Source organism: Nannobrachium achirus (genome assembly GCF_963921795.1).
Source record: "Nannobrachium achirus genome assembly, chromosome: 8".
Classification (NCBI taxonomy): Eukaryota; Metazoa; Chordata; class Actinopteri; order Myctophiformes; family Myctophidae; genus Nannobrachium; species Nannobrachium achirus.
In genome coordinates, this window is record NC_137817.1 from 38,763,725 (window position 1) to 38,787,624 (window position 23,900).

At 41.6% G+C, this 23,900-nt stretch overlaps 2 protein-coding genes across 7 annotated transcripts; one reads left to right on the plus strand and one right to left on the minus strand.

The window, feature by feature from the left end:
* Positions 1 to 2,043: 2,043 nt before the first annotated feature.
* On the minus strand, positions 2,044 to 3,153 carry LOC308289740 (gap junction delta-2 protein; the record flags this gene model as incomplete). The annotated part of the gene is made up of 1 exon (XM_080731493.1): positions 2,044 to 3,153. The coding sequence occupies one exon, from the start codon at positions 3,151 to 3,153 to the stop codon at positions 2,044 to 2,046; it is 1,110 nt and encodes a 369-aa protein (XP_080587619.1).
* Positions 3,154 to 5,747: 2,594 nt separating this feature from the next.
* vezf1b (vascular endothelial zinc finger 1b) lies at positions 5,748 to 23,656 on the plus strand. Of its 6 annotated transcripts, XM_080731011.1 has the most exons (8): positions 5,748 to 5,841; positions 13,666 to 14,552; positions 15,650 to 15,739; positions 16,923 to 16,992; positions 17,364 to 17,532; positions 19,225 to 19,266; positions 19,663 to 19,731; positions 19,932 to 23,656. In XM_080731011.1, the coding sequence occupies exons 1-8, from the start codon at positions 5,809 to 5,811 to the stop codon at positions 20,294 to 20,296; spliced, it is 1,725 nt and encodes a 574-aa protein (XP_080587137.1). In that variant the 5' UTR covers positions 5,748 to 5,808; the 3' UTR covers positions 20,297 to 23,656. The 6 variants fall into 6 exon arrangements, with proteins under 6 accessions (XP_080587137.1, XP_080587138.1, XP_080587139.1 ...); XM_080731012.1 differs by lacking the exon at positions 19,663 to 19,731; XM_080731013.1 differs by lacking the exon at positions 15,650 to 15,739.
* Positions 23,657 to 23,900: the final 244 nt, after the last annotated feature.

Here is a 23,900-nt window from a genome sequence, read left to right on the forward strand (position 1 = left end):
GTGATAGAATAGACTGTGACCCGAGATGACAGCACCAAGGGATTTAGTGTACAGGCCAGGGAGAAAAGGAGGGGTCAGGTACAGATCACTGGGGGACTCCGGTTAAGAAGGTGGGGGGGGGATGAAAGCAAACCTTTCCACAAGACCTGCTAGGTCCAGTCAGTTACAGTAGGTAGGAGGAGAACCACTTTAGTGCCGTCCCAGTGATACCTAGGTCAGTTTGATTTGCTCAGCACCAAATTTGAACTGGGAAAATGAAGGTGTACTGTAATGTGTGTTTCCAGTTCAAACCTGCCGCTGAATCAATGAAAGGAAGCTATGAGAAAATGAACTGGAACAAGAACCTGGTATGCCACCTTTTAAAATATGGGACAAGGCCTACATTCATTCACAGAGCCGGTAGGGTGGAAGCCAGTGATGCATGGAGATATATTGTGGCACAACAAGATTTTTTCTCCATTTATATATTTATAGAAATATGTATCTGGGGTTCTCTATGGATTTTACCATTCACTCTCCTGTGATCAGTCTGCAATTCTACCGCATTCACTCAAGTACTGTACTTTTACTTTTACTTCTACTCCACTACATCTCAGAGGCAAATATTGTATACTTTTATTAGTTAGTAGTTACTATTATTATTACAAAACATACATTACCCACTTCAGCCCTATACATTTCAGCCATTTGAAAATGCGCATTGCGACGCATTGTGAGCTTGTAGATCTGCTATTTTCATGCTATTTTTGCTATTCTTTTTAAAATTTTGAAAACTTGTGAAATGGGACATTCTGCATAAATAATAAACATTCTACTTTTGATTTTGATACCACTACTTTTGTACTTTTACTCAAGCAAATTTAGAATTACGGACTTTTACTTGTAACAGGGTTAGGGTTATAGGGTTATGTACTATTGAATCTACCATGAATCTACAGTTTGCGCACTTGCTAGCAACTGCAACACCTACTAGCACCACTGCTACATCTGAATAACACACCTGTTATGTGCACCAATCTACTTTATCATACAAAAAGCTCTCTAATTTGTATACATACATAATTCCCATAACTATGGTAATAGTCTTTTGTCTGTTGTATAACTCTGCACATACTGCAGAACATTGAGTGGTGTGCCATAAGTAATTATGTACCTCAATCAGGAAATCCCTTCATAATATTTGACCAATTAATATGATTCAGCATTACTATTGGCTACTAAACATACAACAGCAAGACACTAACCCCTAACTACTCCCCCCGAGTGCTCATCATGACCATCAGCTGGAAGAAGCTGGAATTGAATTTCCCAAACGGAATTATTAATCTACAAGAAACCTCTGAGTAATAAACAGCACACTAATAGTAAGGAGTCCGTATTGGGAAACAGGTTGGAGCACCGTATTTAAAATTTATTCCAATACTTCTACAAGCACTGGCAGCATAATAGACACATGGAAATCTGTTCCAGCAAAATACAGGTGAACAAAACATCAAAGTATTATGTATAAGATAAGATAAGATAAGATAAGATACCTTTACTGATACTGTACTGATGTGGTTGCCATTCTGAAATGAAAATCCCTGGTTGTCATGACTTGGAAATCTAAAAGCAGTGGTGTTTAAAAATGCTTGCAATGGTAATGGGCGTTGAAAAGTGTTTCACATGCAAGGTACATACAACTCCTCTACCAGTGAAACAAAAACATTGTGTAAAGTTGATCTAACAAATATTCACAGCAAAAAAGAAAGAAAAAAGAAAGAAAGAGAAAACACTTCCTTTTTCACAGCACCCTGATAGTCAGTAAATACATACTGCATCTGGTGAGGTATTGTAAAGCATTGTCCACGTTTAAGTTTTTAAAAAATCCATAAACTCCATAAATATTTCTAAATAAAAGGGCTTTGTCTAGATTTACAATTATGGGATATAAATCATAGCCACAATAATGGTAATTATTGTGTCGCAACTGGAAAAAAAAATCCCCATACACCCTGCCAGTCTTTCCTTACAAGTTCTTCCATTTCACACAAAACGTGTTTTTTATAGCCAAGACTTCTTCGTCCGTCCTAGCTTGGCCATGTTGGCCAACTTGACCTTCACTTTGTCTCGCTCCTCTGGGTTCCTCTTGGAGGTGCATTCCACAGTAGAGTCTGTCTGAAAGGAGATAGCTGGTGCATGAGTGAGCAGACCTCCAACCTTCTCCTGGGCTATGGGAGCTGGGGTCTGCAGAACCAGCCTTCCACTCAGGGAGTGCTTTAGCTGCAGCAGCAGGGGGTTGTGGTCTGAATACAGTGCCACCCTGTCCCTCTTAGGACTGCAGCAGGTGGAACAGGCCGAGCAGAGGATGCGGAAGATGTACACCCAACCCAGGTAGTGGAGCTCTGCGATGTTGAGCACGAAGCAGCCCAAGCTGATACTGAACATGAAGTTTAAGAAGATGGTCTTCTCAGTGGCACGTGACACAAAGCAATCCGTACGAGTAGGACAGGGATAGGTCTCGCAACGGTACAGGTGAGGTACCTCGAATCCAAACAAGTAGTACTGACCAACCAGGAAGGTGATCTCCATGACAGAGCGCAGTAACACATGAAGGATATAGATGAGCAACACCTGGCTGGACAGCTGGGTAGGATCCTCCCCCACCTCTCCATAGTCCTCCTCCAGGAGGCTTTGTTCTACTCCATCCTCTTCCTGGGCCCCCCATTCTTCCTGGTACCGGGGACAGTAGGTAGGCATGCCAACCTGAAGGGCCTCCATACATCCATCTCTACCCAACTGTGCAAAGCCCTTTCTTGGAGGCCTCTGGGCCAGCACCTGCCCCCTCTGGACTTCCAGTTTCTCGTCCTTGGCAATCTTGTGCAGAACGTAAACAATGTAGAAGATGGAAGGGGTGGAGACTAGCACAATCTGAAAGACCCAGAAACGGAGGTGCGACACGGGAGCAAAGGTGTCATAGCAGACATTATTGCATCCAGGCTGCTGGGTGTTACAGGTGAACTTGGACTGCTCATCGCTGTAGACTGCATCGCCCACCAAGGTCACCAGCAGGATGCGGAAGATGAGAAGCATGGTCAGCCAGATCTTCCCTATCACTGTGGAGTGGTTCTGCACCTCAGACAGGAAACGGCCAAGAATGGACCAGTCTCCCATGGCTTAACCTGAATAAATAAGATATTGACGGAGACATAAGTTCTTTGGTTAAAGATTACGAGACAGAGATCTGGGTTTCACTTTACAATTTGCTTATGTACAGGGCAAAACAATATTTTTTATCGTAACATCATAACACAACATAACAAGAATGTGCTTGTACACATTAGTTGTTATTCCTTATATACAGTCCTGATCTTTCTTATTAATTCTCTAAATGCATAGATGGGATTTACATAGACCAGAAATTAAGCTGTATGGTAAGCTAATGAAATAATTAGAGAATGAAAAGTCAACTCACCCCAATATCAAATATCTGTGATGTTCCAATGCAAATGTGGAGGAGGACTTTGCCATGCAATCTGCATGGCTATTTTTAATATTGTTGCAGCTTGATGGATGAAATTAACCCTGCTGAGCGTAGTGTGGGAGAATAGGCTGACCACACATATTCAACCAGTCTATCTGAAACTGGCATTGTACTATAGCGTTACAAAGGCAGGCAATGTACAGTGCAACAAAGATTTAAAAACACAATGAGGGGGCACCTATTCTGAACAGCCGGGAATGGTCAAACAAAAACTGTAGGGAACCAGCTGGAAAAGGGACACAATGCAGGTTTATGCAAGGGTTCTGTACCTAGCCAGTTTGAAAAGTAAGACTTAGAGAGAAATAAAACAATCCATATCTTGTACTTTTTCCTGGTAATTCCTCAAAAATCTTTCCATCAAACTGGACTGTGTTTAAGCACAACCACTTTCTGCTGGACACTGTCTGGTCCTCAGTCTGCGTGCCATACAGTGGGCTCAACACAGTGATAACTTGTTTCAAACTATTTTGTCCGTGGGTGTTCCAGTCCCAAAGTGATCACAGTCTTGTCCTCGCAAAATCAATAATCCTCTGCAGACCATCAACATTGGTAGAGAATAGATGGCTGGGGGTGGCACATCCAGGAATCCAATACGAGCCCAGAAAATACAAATAGTATGTATCCAACAAGAAAATATCAAGTGTGATCTCATCAGGTCCTTTGAGTTTCTTCACTCCCTTGAATGATTGATGTTAGAAATAACAGTAACTATCTTCAACAAAATGTTATCCGTCGTTTGATCTGTGGTCCCCCACTCTGCCACTAGAGTTGAGAGCACTGACATATGACCATTCCCCTGTAGTTTGTTAGGGCCGGGTATTCAATTGTCATTCTATGGATGGAGTGAAAGGCTGGATTAGTTCAGTGTGCAAGGTCATAAACAGCACAGGGCAGCCAGACGCAATCTGCACCTTAACGGCCTAAACAGGCAAACCATCAGAAATTTTAAAATGTATATAGCCTGCAGAAATACCACATGGTCAGTGTATTGAATGTGCTGTGAGCATGGTCATTTAATCAGGACATGTCCATGTCTATGAGACCACACAATAATTGCAGGTTATTTTGATCAGGGGTTCAGGCTGGTCAGGTTGACATAATTTCTTTTTTCTATAATTTCCTGTTACTGCTAGCACATGGAATGTTTATTTGCCTCTTATTGTGGGAAACAATACAATATATTTGGTTTCTCAATCTTATAAGCCAACCAATTTAGATGCAAGTGAATTGAAACATTGAAACACTATAGAGCTGATGCCAACAATAACTGTCCAGATGAGGGTGCTATAATTAAAGGGTGAAGTTGAACATTTTGAAAGGCTACTTCTTATGCGCTTCAGATTTGCCTCTTGAATAATCAGTGTCTATCTATGATGATGGATTTTCCACCAATTTGAATATTCCAAAAATCGGTTTTATCTAACATATTGCATACAATTGATTTAATATTGCACCAGTCTGAGATTATATCCCAGCTCTTTAAACAAAATGTTTTGTCCATTACACAGGATTCCTCCTTCCTTTATTTTTCCAAAAGGCATTTTCATTCTCAATCTCTATCTCAAATGTTGTGTTTATTTATGATCGATTTATTCTTTATTGTTTCTTCTATCTTATTTGGACACAAGTCTGCTAATAAAGATTGGATTGAATTGAATTGATAAAGATCATGTAACAATAACTTATAATTTACATTGAGGAAACAGGATCACTGTAGAACCTATGAACTGCAGAGTTGACTTGGAACATTATTGCTCACATTTTAACTGCTGTTTAATAAATACATTTCTTTATTTGTCTTATAAAATAATTGTACCAATTATACAGACTGGGGAAAAACATCTCACAGGTAAGAGGTATTGTATTGCATATATTGACATATTTTATTTACACTACAAACACTGATATGAGCGATTTGTCCATTCATCGGGAAGTTATAACTTATTTGTACAGTAACTGAATTCATAAAGTGATGAATTGTCCAAACGAATTGTCCAATATGCATGATCTAAACATGTTTTCATTTTGCACAAATAAAGTTGTATTATGTTTTCTCTAAAATGTATGTCTCGTCTAGAAAAAGGTTTGTTAATTTATTGTAAATTCCAGACGTCCCACAAAAAGTCCTGGTCGTCCGTGGTTCCGGTCCAGATGGTCGGTGATTCCGGTCCAGATTGGCCGTCGTTCAGCGCAGCCGGAGGCTCACAGGAAGTTGTAGCTGCCATGTTTAGCTGCTTTGTTGTAGATTCCTTGTAGGTTTTCCCTGCAGATTTCAAAGTGTTGCAATGGAACCGAGCTGGAGTACCTTTTTATTCCAGGTACGTGGAACACAAGTGTGCGTGAGATAAACCGTAGGAGCGCGTTTCTAACGGGTTATGCATTCATATCCAGAGGTTTTCTGCGCGTACTGAATTCAAGTAGAGCTATCCAAGCAAAACAATGGTGATAGCGTTAGCCTGCCAGATAGCATGTCGGCTAACCAGTTAGCAGGCTAGGCTAGTCAGCTAACATGCTATTTTGGCTCGTAAAAGCAAGGCTGCTAGCCAGCTTCATCAAACCCGAGACCCCCAGCTGTGTGGGGGGCTATGGCGGCTCTCGAATGTGTGTTTTTTTTTGCCCCCCGGTTTGTTCTTCCTACGGTCCGTCTCAGTACGTTCGTTTGTATCGGTGGTATTTGTTGCTAATTGGTCCATTTGTTTATAGTTTAAAAATGGAACGTGTTTTATCAGTTTGCTTACTGGTGTTCGTCATGCGCGCGCTGGTCAATTAGCTAGCTGCGGTGGCTAAGCTAACGGTTACCAAAGCTAACGGTTTAGCTCCAACTGGTCTCTCGTCTCTTGTCTGGGAGAGAAACAACGTTATTCTCACACTACGGATACAGATGATGATGTGAAGTTAAAACGTTCATGTTCACCTTATTCTGGTTGGGAATGTGACGTTCAAATCGCGAACCATTTATGTTAGTTTTATTCCCATAACAAGAAGCTGTTTTAAGATTGTAAATTGTTTGTTTGGCTTTTAATTTACACTTTAGTCGCTCAAGCGTGTCACTCGCTTAAAGGAAAAAACACACATGACGCGTCAACTGAAAAGTGACCAAGCGTCGACACTTAACTTTTGAAAATACGTAATTTTTGTTTGAGAAATGCGTCATTTTTGTCGGGTGACACTGTCAAGCTTCTAACTACTAAATTAACCTGCTTGGCACGCGGAAAGGGGTACAAACTACCACACGTCAGACCCCAACACTTGACCCCCTCTTCAGATTCTTCACTACGTATATGTTATTTATTTTGGGATTTTCCGATCCAAACTCTATCCCCTCTTGTAATGTAAAATGTAACCGCGGCTCGGAGAGAAGAATGCAAACTATGCTTTAAGCTGCGGTGCAGAAGACAAAGTGCTGCTGGCCAGAGCACAGACCTTGATGCATCAAGTACTTGTCCGAGTTCTGTTCCCGTTATTCCATCCACTGCTCTCTGTAAACATGTCTCTTTGCATTTGATTTAATTGACTAAAAACTGTGCATGCTTAGCTGTGGCAAGTTATTCGGTTGCATTGCTGGGCTCTCCGGGAATAATAAAACAAAAGTCTTAAGCATTCATTATAAGCACACAATTTTGTATTTGAATTATTCATACATTACACTAATAACAAATAGATTGTCATAACTAAAATCTGTAGATTAAACACTTTGGTGGTCTGCTATGTGCCATTACTGCAGGTTTGTGATCCAGGTCTAGCAAATCGTGCCCTACGGAATGTCAATATTGCCATCTGTAGATACAGAATGTCTCTAATATCCACATATTTACATAGTTTTTTCTCCTCCCACACTGAATTGAAGCGTATTGCAGGCACAGTTGTACCATGCTATGCTAGAATCTGTCCCCCGCTGAAGAGCTGCAGCTGTTCTCAGTTAATTGGCAAGAGCAGGGAGCCATTATGATGGTTTTATTTCATGGCTAACATGGCCGGAATACCTGAAGCTTGTGCACACTGCACACACAGGAGAAGGGGGAAACGTTATTTAGGCCCCACTTGATTCACTCACTGCATGTGATGAGGCATCTAATGAGGCTACACTCTGGTGAGCGTTACTTGTTATTGTTCTGTAGGCATTGTTTTGATGGCATTTGAAGGGGCGGGGAGGGGTTTACTGTGTGGGGCAATGCTCTTGGTTGGCTACTCAATCATGGTTCTATTAATTTCCATGTGCCTTGTATATTCTATATTAATAGATTTTACTTTTTGATGAATAATGAATAATTCAGGACAAGCTAGGTTACTGTTGTACGTTTGACCGGTATTATACTATTATATGTATGTGCGCAGTGTACCGCTCAAACATACTTTGTCATAGGTATTGGAAAACTTGTCGGGGAGACCATCTTGTTTTTAGACTTATGACAAATAGCCCTGGACATTTTAATCATAGAGATAGTTTTATCACTGGAAATGGAGCCATGTCCTATTTGGGTTCCCCCTAGATATTTTCTTTTGATTCAGTACATCATGGGTCACAGCATACAGAACAATTGGAAACAAATCTCTTACCACCTTAATGCTCAAGGGTGTGTATAGATATTTAAAAAGATTATCAATGTGTTGAGCTGGGTTCATGTTAACATGCCCTGCATTGTTGTGAATGAGGAGCACAACGGTACAGCTTTTATTTGTGCGGTTTCTTGTTATTTTCCACGCCCCCTACTCCGTGTTTCAGCACTATTTATCTTGGAATGACCTCAGCCTTCAGACTGGATTTGTATCAAAATCATCAGAGCAGCGTGAAGGCACAGCGGGCCACTCTCACTATGCCTCAGTGTCTGCGTGAGCGCTTGGCTGTCTCACACACTGACACGCACACATGCTTGTGTGTGTGCACAGGCCTGGTCTGTCCACACACTTACTCACACACTATATAAGAAATGCTAATGGCACTAACAATTCCAGTCTGAGTCCCACTACAGTGTGGAAGATATAAAAGCGACCCGACAACCTGTGACGGCCCCTAGCTTTTTCCACTGTCCCAAAACACTGTTCCACAGTGTGGGCGCCTGCACTAAGTAGGGACGCGGACGGCAGCTGAACAGACCCCCCCTGAGGCCCGTAAGTGCATCAGCGCTTGGATTTGTGTCCTCCACAAAAGAGCACACTGCCCCCCAAAAAATTTAGCACAATTTGGGATCTTTGGACTAACCAGACCACATCCCCTGCCTGGCTGACCGGGTTGGGATGCTTGGCTGAACCTGAAAAGCCAAGGGTCAGGTCTTTAACCCTGCCCTATGGTGATTACAGAAAAGAACAAGAGTGTCTCAATCGTGGTGTCTTTGGGCCGACCTGTTGTAAGGTTGTTGGTTACAATGTGAACCTCTGTTTCACCCCCTGCCCAAAATATTCATAAACCCCCTCCCCCTTCTGTTCATCCTATCCCTTTGGGGATCTGCCATGACCAATTGGACAATGCTGGCAGCTGCAGACTTAAGATGTCCTCCGACACTGCTTTATTACTGCCGTTGGGTCATTTTTTTTGTGAGCCTGTCATTGCTTTATGTATTTGAAATAGTTTTTTCAAGCCTCTATTGTTTGCATTGTTTTGTTCATTGCAGAAGACGTTAGGTTTATTTCAAAAGAATGGTTTTGTAATTTATCTGTACTTTTTTGAGAAACACCTGCTTTGCTGTCGTCTTTGTATGGACCAAATGTGTAATCCATGTTTTCATCATGTCATTGTTGAGTAAACAGAAGACTGCTGGTCTGTCTATGTTTGTTATTTTTATTTTCCTTTTTTTGTGACTTCTGTCAGGTATGAGGATTCTACATGAAAACTAGGGCTGCAACTATCAATTATTCAGATATTCACATAGTAGTTATTCTGTCAGTTTTGTTGTTAATTGAATAATCAATATTTATACAAACGAATCAAGGCAAACACATTCTAAAAATGCCTTCTAAATCCTAACAGCTAAAATCTAAAATTACAAAGATGCTTTCAGAGGACATGTACAAATAACATAAGTCTTGTTCTCTTGTATGTCTGTGTTTATTCTATATTAATTTGAATGTTATCTCAATTCATAATTGGACACAAAATAAATCCACCCACATGTTGGCCATAATCATTAGGGTGCCCGCTGGCCTAACGGTCCAGGTGTATACCACATTATATATGCTCTGATGCCTGACAGTGTGCCGCGGGTTCGAGTCAGAGAAAAGTTAATTGATTTACGTTATGATATTTATTTGGCCTATCATTAAACATGGCAAGCGTCATTACTAGGCACTCAATTTCTTATTTAACCGGACAGAAGGCACCTTTTAGTAGATTTATTCTTTTTGACACACGGCACCCTCGTATAAACAGTTTAAAAGTTATTGAGACAAAGCTCTGATGCTTTCACCTTGTGTTACCACTGCCAGTGGTTGCAAGAAAATTTAACTTCTCAATTCAATGTTAATGCTCACCCTGAAAAACTTTCAAACCAACAGCGTTGTTGTTGCTGCACACAGTTCTGTGCATGGATGTAAATATGACCGGCACAAAATAGGAGTTATGAGTAAAGGTCTTTGCACACTGCTGCGTTTTTCGTTGCGAAATGCGTTTTTCAGGGCAAGGAGAGAGAGAGAGATAGAGAGAGCAAGGGACTGAATGGTGCGCGAAACGGGCGGCAGTGTGCAAACGTGACTGACATAACGCGAGGTTGATTTTTTATTTGCGCGCTCCGAAATTCACTCCGATATTCGGCCCGAAAAACGCAGCAGTGTGCAACCAGCTTAAGACCGGCCGAGCACCGATCAGAGTAGATGAAAAACGTCAGATTTTGCTACGCGACCGATTGCTTTGCATCTTTAATAAAATTGGTCCTGCCCAGACATCGGTTTGCTACAATGCCACATGTTGTCAGTGGCAAATTAGCTGTTGGGGAAATTGGTGTGCTGAATGTGGTTAGGGAAATGACAGTGTGAAACTGTGAGGCCTCAGTCTGCCACAAGCCACATGAAAGTAGTGCGAAATGGGACACACACACACACACACACACACACACACACACACACACACACACACACACACACACACACACACACACACACACACACACACAGCACTAAGCACTTGTATTTAGCTGTAGCACAAGGTATGTTAGTGGCTTAAAAATGTTAACTTGAGAACAGGGTTTAATTTCCAAAACGGGTAACTTGAGTAGTCATAAGGTCATTTTAACTTGGCTTGTGCAAGGCTTCATAGAACACAGACAAAGGCAGTATATCAAGTAGTTTATGAGGAGTTGAGGAAAGCAGATTGCTTTTTTTGTCTTCCTTTTGTTCAGGCCTTTAATAAAAACTCAAGGTTCATTGATATTCCATGCTTTCTGATGAAAGTTTGAGCCGTGTCATCTTGAACCTTGTGTTAGGTTGGAGGTGACTAGGTAAATCTATTGGACAGGTTGTGCTCTTCTCTGCTTACCTAGAACACCCTGTGCCAGACGTTGACTGGTCACATGAAAATCAGCTCCATCACCATGGGAGATCGACTTACAAGCAACAGATTTAGATTCTTGAGTGGTAGCATGTGCTGTGATCAAGAAGTGTATGTGTGTTTTTGACTCATCCATCTGTGCAACTGAACAGAGAACGAAAGATGGTCTGTAAGACATGGTTGGTGAGCGTAAGTATAAACTGGATACCATGACAAAAAGTCAAGGTACAACACACCGTAGGCCCATAGTTTGTGTATGTATATAAAAAAGGAAATGAGATTAGACAATTACATTATTTGTATACAGTTATTTTTTATTTTTGCGACCGAAGGTCGCAGTATACCATGAGAAATGTCGCAGCTTTTCTCCTTCTGTCTGTCTGTGTCAGTCCTTCCTTCAGTCAGTCAGTACACATTTTCACAGTCTATTGGTTCCCTTGTCACTGTGACATCACTCTGACATCATGCTCTGATGTCACTGATATAGGGGAACCACCAAGCCCCCAGAACCCTGGTGGAGCCCTGAAGCGCAATGGACATGGTGGCCGTTTTGAGGTACTGCAGTGGGGCCACTAACACTTGAACGCGCGCACTAGGCTTCTTTGTATTGACGCGCGTTCATACCGGAAGTGCTCGTTCATGAATTGGAGCCCCAGCGCGTCCATGAACACAAACTATGACGCAAAATGCGTTCTGCCAAACTCAACAGTAACTGGTCCGATATACATCACTGGCCAGATAGCCAAGAATTGGCGCGACCTTGCCCTTTAGGGCGAGGTCGCATGTCGCCCTGAGGCGTCTTAACTAGTTTATATGCTGTCTGAGTGGGCTGACATCATCCCACTGCGCTGACCATTTGAATACTTTCCTATAGTCTCCCTCCTATGTCTTATTAGTCATTCAGCACCTTGCTGAACAGCTGCCTTCTAAACCCCCCTGTAAGAGTTGCCTTCGTGGCTACTCTTGTTGTCCGAGTCACTCAGATGCCCAGGAAATGAGTCACTTTCTATTTCAGATAAATTAAAGGCTGTCTCTGTGTTAAAAGCCCAGCCTCAGTCTCAGCACACATCCGCCTTCATGCCACCAGTCAGAGGATTTTGGCGGTTTGGTGGCTTGGGCTGATTGTGGTTGTGATTTGTGAGGATTAAGATCTAGGACAGTAATATAAACGGGACGTCAGTCGTCATGAACAGTAATGCAAACACGTTTCCCTTACATATGAGCTCTGCCAGGAAAATCTATTGTTTTACTCCTAAAATTGTTGATCATTCGACAGAAAGTAATTGAATAAAAATGTAGAAAATCTAGAAATCAAATCATCCTTTTAGTAATGTCATGTAAACAATGTGTTATTTATTTACACATCACCAGATCATGAAAGATTCTCTGTTAATTATGATAAATATGAAGATATCAGCATGTATAAGACATTTGACGCGGATCGGCCCAGTGATTTGCGAGGTTAGCCATGGACATGCTGGAGCTCTTCTAGACAAGCCCCTAGTTGCCATTTAAAAAGTTTGATTGTGACTGCCGCGCAAACATAATAAGCAATTTCAAGATGTCTTTTTTGATTCACGATAACTTGTGAAAGTTGTGTGAACGAATGGTTTCATTTGGATCTTAAGCCATTGCAAACAAATGTGTGATGAGCATTTACCATAATGTTGGACTGAATTTCCTAATCTGCTGTAATGTTATTCTCTAAATTAATTGAATCATCAATGGCATCTGTGGGAGCCCTAACTATTTTCTAATCTTTCTGAATTTGGTGTATTTGTTTTGAAAACTTTACTGCTTTCCTTGGGATGTTCAGGAGTTGACACAAAGTTCTCAGAGGCAGTTTAATACCCGTTGGACAAGTACAGGTCGTTGTACTTGCCCAAAGGTCATGCCCTCCATTATAAAATGATAATGCTGTAAATTATGACTTATGTTTTTTACTTTCTGTGGCTGACTGCGTAAAAAGAATGTCATACATACATACCAAATGCTTACATACCTATGATTATGGGTTCTATATTTGTAAGTGTAGCAACGGTGAAAAAGCACATTATATGTCAACAGTGTTCTTATTTTACATTCCACAGACCAGAAGACAGAGTTCTCTAGCCATGTTCAGGTGTTGCGTCCCTCTCAAACAAGCACTTGCCCGGTCAGGAAACCCGAAAGCAAACTCCACCCACAGTTTTAGTTACCTCACCTGGCTGCCAGGGGCAGGTGGGCAACGCTTAGTGTCAACGCCTGGATGTTTTACGTTTTAAAATGTGTAGATATGTAAATTCAAAAATGGTAACTTGCTTTAGGATGGTCTTGCTAGAGGGGAATACACCAGACTTGCTAGAGGGGAATACACCAGACTTTCAAGCTGTCAGACTCAGAAGTGGTATTACAAATGAAAGTTCAGCTGTTAGTTACGGCTTTGAAAATCCCATTGAAACTGTTCCACTTTCATCTCCACTGCCAAATTACACTTGTAAGCACATCTTGGAGGCAGTGCTTCTGCTGATGAGGCAGAACACTCACACTCTGGAGCAGAAATGCATCTTCCTCTCCTCCCTCTCTCTGTGTTTACTGTGCTCTGTGATTGCTGCGTTAGTGTCTTTAAGGGTGGGTGTATGTGCTGATATATCTCTGTGTGTGTGTGTGTGTTTCCATAATTCAGCAGGCCAATGAGGCCCTGCATCACCAGCATCAAGTGGCCGGGAACAGCCTCCTTCCACTCCTGAACTCTGGAACCGAGCCACCTGATCAGAAGCCAGTGTTGCCCATCCCCCTGGACCAGAAGCCCCCTGTCAGTGCTGCAGAACTCCTAAAAGACAATGTGGCCAGTGGTACTGGCGGTGGAGGAGGTGGTGGTGGCGGCACAGGTCCGCCTATCACCAATATCAAGAAGGAGCCTAAATCCAAGACGCCCTTTATCTGTGGCTACTGCAACAAGGCTTTCCGGGACAGTTATCACCTGAGGCGGCACGAATCCTGCCACACGGGCATCAAGATGGTGTCGCGGCCCAAGAAGACACAGGCGGCCCCCACCATGGTGCCGCTCATCTCCTCCGTCCCGCGGGAGAACAGCGGGAACCCATCGTACATCTCCACTATAGCGGGCATCCTGACCACAGCCACCACCTCTGCTTCCACGGGCACTAGCATAATGACTTCCATGCAGCATCAGCAACACCAGCAACACCAGCATCACCAGCACCAGCAGCAGCAGCAGCAACAACAACAGCAACAACAGCAGCAACAACAACAACAACAACAACAGCAGCAGCAGCAACAGCAGCAGCAGCAGCAGCAGCAGAGTATCCCCAAGAAGCCTCCCAAACCGGTGAAGAAGAACCACGGGTGTGACATGTGCGGGAAGGCCTTCCGTGACGTCTACCACCTGAACCGCCACAAACTGTCGCACTCCGACGAAAAGCCGTTTGAGTGCCCCATTTGCCAACAGAGGTTCAAGAGGAAGGACCGCATGACATATCACGTGCGCTCACACGACGGTGGAGTGCACAAGCCTTACATCTGCTCTGTGTGCGGGAAAGGCTTCTCCAGGTATGCACAAATACGTTTATGTATTTTTATACAGTGTTTTAGGTATTTCAGTGTAATAATATATAATTATAATTGATTGATTATTTGTTTTATAATGGTCTGTCTTGTAACATGTAAGGTGAGTTTGTGTCTTTTTCATTTTTAACTTCAAGTCACATAGGTGAACTTCTTGAAGGGGGGCACAAACGGTTTTGGGGAAAGTAGTGGCTCTCAATCACTGCTTTCATATCAATGGGCTCCTAAATTCTCCCTCATAGTAAATGGATTTACAAACTGCTATGCTGCATTTTTAAAACTCTGGCACAGACATAATTCTCCATTTTTCAGAGCCAAGTTGTCAGCTATGTCAAAAATTGTTTAATTCTTAAGCATTTCATTAGTTTTTCAGTGGAATCCGCATTCTCTAATTGAAGAATGCTTTATTTGCTGGTGCAGCAACCAAATGGCTATTGATTTCTCCCTGAAAGTTATATTTACTAAACAAGAAATTAGAATGATAGACTGCATACAGTCTACAACTTAATGCTCAAATAGGATACATTCTGACAAAGGTTTGTGCGTAACCTCATATTATAAAAATGACAGGTTGAGAAGAGCAAAACCTTTGAAAGTCCAGAATATTTTTGAAAGATATATGGCTAATGCTACTTACATTTTTTTTCACCATGGTTTAGCTAAAGGGAGAATAAAAAAAGAAAGCTTCAGCACTCTACCAGTCAATCTCAAAACAAGTTATACAACTTGTACATGGTAAATAAACTAGCCCCAGGTATAACTGTTATGGACTGCTAGTTATTGTTAAAAAAAAAGCTGTTGAAGCAAGCCTAAGTTGTAACATAAGAAGCCCGATTATCAGTCAGCTTGCATAATAACTAAAATGTGATAGGCCGGGGAATTGTCAAACCAAGTCAGCAGATGCGCACGCAGAGAGACATTATAATATGAGATGTCTCTTCAGCTGTGTAGCTCTTAAGAAATGGCCCAGAACAGCCATGCAGTTTCAGTACTGGCTCATGACATGCAAGCAGTGGCCCTTGTATATCTATCTGGAGCTTTGCGTGCGTCACATAGTCGTCCCTCGTGTCCCCCCCTCTCAGGGAGAACGGCACAGGACAGGGAGAGTGCTGCTGCAGGGGCCAGGCTGCACCAGAAGAGAGGGGTCTCCAGTGGCAGTCCTGCTCGCAATGGTAGTGTTTTGATTGACTGGTCTGATTTACCCACTCCATGGACTGTAGCCCTCCCATTGTTTTGCCCCCCCCCCCCTGTTAGTGCAATCTATCCCATTCCTCCATAGAGGTGTTTTCCTGTCATTTCAAACCATTTGATTTTTAAGTTGAAGTAAAGCAGACAATATTGGATAATGCACCATTATCCAATAGGTATATTATTCTGGATAAAAAGGTCATTATCTACTTCATAGTAATTCATAACTTTGTAGAGTCCTTTATCTTTTTACTTGCAATATTTGCAGGTTTGGTTGTTTTGAAAGGGCCTATCCTTTGCGTCTTGAATGAAATAGGGAACCTTGAGTGGTAGGGGGGAGATGTGGGCTTTTCAGCTCCACCGCACTCCTGAGAAGATGAGATCGGACACCTGCTTGCCATCATGAAAAGCCCTACCAGTGTGAAACGGCCTTCTCAGAGATATTTTTTTGCACCACACTCTTTTGTTGGAGTGAAAAATCTTTGTCCGGTTGGGTTTGGTGCAGTCGGCTAATGTAGAACTGACCGCTGCTGCTGCACCAAGAGGTGTCCACATGCATTCAGGCTCATGGACAGCAGGCATATTATTCTACACAACGAGGGAATTGAGTTGTCTTTAAATCTTGACAATACATTGAGATGGAGTTTAAACCAGTGATGCCCAAATTATGCAGCAGATATTTTCCATACACATACAAGTCTATTTTGAATGCTGTGTATATATTCTTTTGTATAATTGTAGGTTTGAGGGAACAAACAACAAATGTCTCTTCGAAGAGATTGACTTTGTTTGCCAGTGCCACGTGTATTTTATTTAGATATTCATTGAAACATAGTGTATAAAATATAAACCACATCTCTGACTGTGGAACAGTTTTTGTACTTATTGCTTTACTAAAAGTTAAAAGAAAATTACCGTCCCTTTTAGAAAAATTGCAGTCGGAGAAAATAGTTTCCCAAAATAAACAATTTGTGTGATGCAATTTGTTGCATAAATAGATTCTGTACCCCTTTCAGTTTTTCCACAGCCCTATTTTTCAGCCTGCAAATAATAACATCTTTGGTGTTGTGTGCCAGTCTGTGTTGTTTAAGAAACTGTACTGTAAAGCTGTACTTTATTGAGATGTCGATTCTCCATTGTCTCCCATGTCCCCTTCTTACTTTGTAGGCCTGACCACCTAAGTTGTCATGTCAAGCATGTTCATTCCTCAGAGAGGCCCTTCAAGTGCCAAGTAACGGTAAGTCCTTCCATGGGTTCAAATCCTGGCCCTTAAACCTGATTTCAAATGTGTCTTACCAATTTCTGTCATGTCATATCATATGATCAAGATGCCTCAGTCAGATGTTTCATATTCCATTCCAATTGGCTAGCTCGCCTTTTCTAGTTCTAAAATGTTTTCACCGTTGCCAAAATTAAAGGCAGTTGGGCACAGATAAAGCCTCACAAGAAAAATCAATCTCACAGGTTGCAATGTGTAAACGTGCTAGATTTGTCTGATGATCCTAGTGCAGCTTATGTGTTGATGTTCTCAAGTCTGGCCTGCATATAAGTGAAAAATGACTACAGAATGTTGCTGGGTGTCTTATCCTCGCTACTGACTCTCCTTAGGCCTGCACCTCGGCTTTTGCCACCAAAGACCGTCTGCGCTCACATATGATCAGGCACGAGGGCAAGGTCACCTGTAACATCTGTGGCAAGATGCTCAGTGCAGCCTACATCACCAGTCACCTCAAGACACACGGCCAGGCCAGCTTCAACAACCCATGTAATAATAAAGGTAGGCCGAAAGTCTTACTCCCTACAGCCCCCCCACCCCAAAATTCCCCCGTCTGTCTTCTACTTCGCGGTCTGTTGCTCTGACCTCCCGTCTGGCCCAATCATTCTCCAGTTGTGCCGTACCACGTTTCATTAAAAAAATCAAACCTCGGTTCGAAGTGGAGCTGTGTGTGTGTGTGTGTGTGTGTGTGTGTGTGTGTGTGTGTGTGTGTGTGTGTGTGTGTGTGTGCGCGCCTGCACAACAGCGCCCCTCCTTTAACTTGTGTGGCCACTCAAGGTATTGCCAGGCTACAGACATACCCAGCCAGCCAGCCACGGACATACCTGTCTATTGGGAGCGCTTTCACCGCTCCAAAAACAGGGGCTTCCTCTAGCTGTGACTCAGTGTGTATGATTTGGTCAGTGGTTGATCATCTTGTAGTGTGTCTTTACAGTTTTGGTTTCACTGTGAATGAGTCACTTGCTCAGCTTTTCTTTAATGTCTCGCTCACTAGGTGAGTCACAGGAAATGACTCAGCGTAGCATAAGCCACAAAGATGTAGTCCATGTACCTCAGAGGGGACAGCTTGACAGTGTGTGACACAGAGAGGTGATTGGTCCTCTCGCCTGCTCCAAGTGGGAGCAGGCGAGTGGGAGTGTCTTGATCTTAATCCTAAGGCGTTCATGAACTGAATCTATCATGGCTCTTTTAATACCAGTGTAAGTTTACCCACTCTGTAATATTATCTGCATCGGTTCTGTTTACCATTGCACACAATCTGATGTAACTTTTCTTTGTGCAGCTATATAATGCTGTATCATTCCTGTTTTGTTGTTTTTTCTTTTGTCTTAATTGTCTTTATAGCAAATATCCAAATCATGGAGCACCTCAGAAACAATTCTCATAAGAATTCATCACCTTCATGATCAGTTTAGTAAATAAATTGACAAAACGTTGCTGCAGTCCTATGTGGTGACAATGTTTGGCTGTAGCAGTTTGATGTAAGGTTTTATTTTACTTGTGTGCGTGATGATTATCTGTGCTGACAGAAACAGATAGCCCATAGCGAGAAATCTGTCATGAGATTCTCTGTTCTAAATTTAAAGGGCTTTGCACGTTGAATACATTTGACGCACATTGCAAACTGGCACAGTGATATGAGCTGCCAAAGGCACGATATGATTTGACTACAGGAATAACAGATGCCCTCTCCACTAGTACAGCTGAGAGTCGTTTTTCTTGCCACAAGTCTGCTTTCAAGCTTTAACAGCCGACGTAAATAATGAAAGGAATGTTCACACATAAGACTACATTTAACAAAAGATTATGTCAAATATCAACAAACAAATATCAACAAAAGTGATGTATAAATAAAATTGCTGTTTCTTATCATCTTTGATGTAAACATTTTGTTTATTTTTTACCCCTGACATATTTTTTATGACTGTTGACCTTCATTGTTTTTAGGGTGTATCAGGGAGTTGACGAGCTGTAGTGTTGCAAGGAGGTTCAGAAAGGTTTTTTTTTTAAGTCCAGTTGTGACCTTTTGGGAGTTTTCACAGAAGGAGAAAGAAAACTCTTCTATACAACCAGTGGGTGTAGGTACAGTCTCATGTAGGAACCTATCACCCCAACTGTTGGAACTCGTGCCCACATAATGGCACCGCTGCCCTTTGCTCCTTTAACCCCCTATGTGTCTGTATTTCTGAATAGGCATAAGTGACTGGCAGTGGAACCACTCAATGCCACGAAAAGGTAATCAAGTAGCTGGTAGCAGAACCCCCCCCAAAACCCTCAAATTTGACTTGTTGTACAAATGCCTTAAGTGACCCAATATTCACTATAATGCCACTGTATAGGAGAAATATATTATCTAAGTAAAGTCTGGTTCCTTATATAACCTTTTTATGTCAATTTTGCTAATGTGCATTGTTTTGTTGATTTGTAGTGGCAAGGGTTATAGTTCACAAAGCAGGATCTATTGGTTAACCAGGAAATAAACATGTCGATATCAGCAACAATTCAACCCACAGCACATAGGCCTATGTAAATCTGAATATGTGCACGGCCTGTAACTGTTATGAATTAATGAATATTGAGCAAAGTTAGCTGGTTAGCCTATTGAGCCTGCTTTCTGAATTTACCCCTCAGGTGAGTTGACGGTAGGAGAGATCTTAAATAACTCGTTCCAAGTCCTAATTGACATCTCTCGCACCCAAGGTAGGTTTTTCTTTTAACAGTCCTACCATAGTTGAAACACTGTTTTATTAATGTTGAATTGACCTTTTCAGTGATCCTGCTAAACAGCCAAATCCAATGGAGCTGTGTGTGAGGCGTTGGCTTTCCTTGACTGGGAGGGGTGTCTAACTCTAATCACCTTTTTCTTTTGTTGTCGTCTCCCTATCTATCTCACTGTACAGATGCCAACAATGTGCATAACTCGGCCGCTGCGACGCCAGTCAGTAACTCTGCGGCCATTACCTCGGCTATGAACCGTGGTGGCAACGCCAGCAATCCGGTCACCATTGCCGCCCAGATGAACATCACCACCAGCACGGTCAACATCACCTCACCGATCAACCTGCATCACCCCGTTACCATCACTGGTCCCGTCAACCTGGCCTCCGTCAACATCCCCACCACTGCACACATGAATATCGCCCACCCAGTGGCCATCACTACCCCAATGCCTATGAATATCACCGGGCCTCTCAATATTGCCATGAGGCCAATGGATAGCATGCCTTTTCTATCCCAAGTCCTGCCTTCCTCCCCTCCATGGTAGACATCCCTTAGGCAACCCCCTTCTGTTTTGTACCTCGACCTCCCCTACTCCTGCCATGTTTATTCCTTCTGAATGGTCATTCTACCATAGAATCCCTCCCCCCTCCTCCTACCAACATAGTTTTATGTTATAATAATATTGTATCGTAGAGGGCGGGGCCAGCTGCTGAACCTATACGTTGTTGCTGCAGTGTTAGCGGTTAACGCAGTGTCATCAGTAATATGGAGGTCCACGCCCGTGTTCTTTCTTTTTTCCTTTATAGATACTTTCTCATTGTTGATTCTCCTTAACCACCGAAGGATAGTGTCAGTCTTGGAAAAGTGACCTGTTGTGTGGAAAAAACAATTCATCAACTGGATGTCTGACTACAAACGTGGGTGGCTGTATTGGAGATTATTGTATTTTTATTTTATTTTTTTATTTTTTTGCATCGGAAACAAAATCTAAAGCGCAGGAGGGTTGCTGATATTGTTTTTAAATGCTCTCTGATAGCCCCCCCCCCCCATTTTGTTATTTTAGCAGACTTATCAGTATTTAATAGTTTTATGCTTTTTAAAGACAAAGTAGTACAACAAAAGGGACAATGGCTTCCATATGCGGGGAGAGTGAGTGATATTCTGGGGGGGAAATAACTATATTTTGATCATGGGGAAATGGTCTCAATGTCATTTGGTTGTATTGTATACAAATGCATTTTGGACCACAAGCAGTTTACTCCTCTGTGTGTCTTCTCTCCATTTTAAAGTTGCTGGAAAACGGTCACTCCTCACTGCTGGATACTGTATACTTACTGTATGTTATGATTTTTATGTGAGCTTTTTCTTTTTTCTTTCTTGAATTGTTGGATGTATTTTAGTTGAATGAAATAGAGGACATAACAGATAAAGGTACAGGATAACAAAAAAAAGGAGGAAATGTCTCGCACTGAATGCATGTCCCCCTGGCTATGCCCTGAAAACGCCAGTATTATCAAAGATCAAATAGTTTTTAAGTATTGAGTACTGACGCCTTTTTTAATGTAGAGGTCAAGTGGGCCACCTAGTGGCTTAAAAGACACTATGCTATAAAGCGGTCCCAAAGTTCAATTTTTTATTGTGATATTTTATCATCTAGATGTATTTAGTTTTGTTAGAGTAATTTATCCCCTCTCTGATTATGACACTGCAGGTTTAGGATTCCATTGCTCTTAAGTCTCAACTCAGGAACCGTACTGAGAGTAGTCTTTTTAAGAAAACGAAATTCATGAACATAACACATTTTGACCCTTTCTTTGTAAATATGAAAACACTATTTTCTCTTGGAAACAAGAACCTAGCTGTCCATCATAGGCAGTGCAATGCAAGTACTTTATCAGCCCTGATGTGGCCGTCCATTCCTGAGAGATGGAAATTGATACAAGGTATATTGAACATGAGTTTGCAAGGTAAATCTGACTGGCTCAACTTAGGATATTTCTATGCTGGGAGGTCTCATTACTGGATGGTTAAAACGGTTTACTGGATGGTTAAAACGGTTGAACTGTGCCCAGGTTATCAAAACATGGCGATTCTCCCTTGCTTTGTGCAACTTAAGGGGATCCAATGGCTAATGGAGTTGTATTATCCAGTTGCTCCAGTCTAATAGTATTCTAGTTTTAAACATTGCACCTATTTGCAGTCCGGTGGCTCTGCTCAAACCTGTTTTCAGTAAAAGGCCTCTCAGTGCAAAACCTTTTTGAAGCACTTGCGGCAAATAAGATGCACACACTGCATATGTGGTACCTAGTGGGGCATTACAGTTTGCTCAATTAAGGTGATGGTGTGAGGTGAAAATGGTAGCTGTTCTGATGATGCACCTGTTAATGTCTGCATTGGCAGCCAAGGTGTTTGAGGCCTTTGATAGTATTGCATGCATGCCAACACTCCTCCAAGGGAATTGCTTGAAATTGGAATGGCATCTTGATCTTCGCAATGGATTCCCTTCCCACCAGTTCTCGAATATTGCATGTGGACGACTGAGCTTGTCCAATATAGGATTGAGTTCAAAAACTGTCATTAGAAGGCTAGTGACTTTTTCTTTTTTTAATTCAAACAAAACACTACAAAAAAAATTAGGTTCGAAGAATGCGTGTGTGGTGTCATTTGTCCTTCTACAGTGACAGTAATAAGTGTGCCTGGACTACTTCGCAAGACTTTTCCACACTCCGATGCTTCCTCTTCTAGATGTGATGTGTGATGGAGTCTTATTGTGAAGGAAGCCTTCCTCAATTCAGAGACCGGCTTGTCAACCAAATTACATTGTGATTATTTTTTATTTTGTGTTATTGTCCTCGATTGATTTGTATTCAGCATTCTGAACTGGTATAAACATGAACAGCCTTGAAACATAAATTGGTATCCTTTATTATTTAAGGTCATTACGTAAATGTCCAGTGTCAGTTAACCATGTGCTTTAATTTGATGCATTTGATTGCAAAATATGTGAAGAAAAAACAAACATTTCTTGGCCAAATTATGATTTGGAAGATAATTATTTTTGAATGATCTTCCTTGTATTTTTCATGATGAATTTGGCAGATATTGTGAAGGCAAATGAATGTATATCTTTGTACAAACCATTTAGTTGAGAGGACGTGTTAGTTATGATAGACACATGCAAGGAAAAAAACAAGATAACCTTTTATAAATCTTTTTGTATTAGAACATTAACAATGGTAATTTTTTGTATATACAAAGACTAGGCTTTCTGATTAGCAGAAAGGTAAAACATTCCTACATTTTTTTTTAAATGTACGTCTGTCGAGAATTATGTAAACATGTGCGCAATGTTTTATGTGCCTTTTATTTGGGTTTGTCTAAATAAAAGAAAATAAAACATGATTTGACTGTCCATTTCAAGTCCCACGTTTGGGAGGAGAGTAGGTATGCCTCACTCAATGATTAACTGAAGTCTCCAGTGACTAATCTATAGCACCCTAGGCACCCCTTTAGATCAGAAAGGATTGGATATTGGTTCAAGTTGAATTGTAGGTGTGAGTGCGTGTGTGAGTAATGGCTTTCATTAAGTATGTCATCTTTTTGTTTAACCTGATTTAATAGTCAAGCTGACACAGATTGCTTGCATCTATCAATTTGTTCATGATCTTCAGGCACCATGGGGTGAAAATCGGTTCTTATGCTTAATTTATATTCAGCCGTACGACGGTATCACTCGCCGAATGACAAAGTATAAATCAAGCTTAACAGTGTCTTTAGCGGCTTGCTGGCTCACAGTTGGCATGCTATTGCTAGAACAAGAAGTGCCTCTGTGACTTGTTTGTTTTTGGAGAGGGTTGTGGGGTGTATTGTGCCAAACTACGCTCTGTATGTGACAACAACAATGATTTGGGTGTTTTTCATTCTCCTTTTATTTTTTAACTATTAAACATGGAAACATTAATGGGCTGTGTGAGTTTTTTAATTGACTTAAGCTACACTTGAGCTTTCCAGTGCCACACTGAAAAATCTCTGAGGCTCTATGTTGTAATGCAAAGATTAGCTCAAAAAAATACAGATCCATCTAAAAAAAAATATATTGTGTGAAAGTTAATTTTCTTTAATATACTTACATTTTTTATTTCATATAT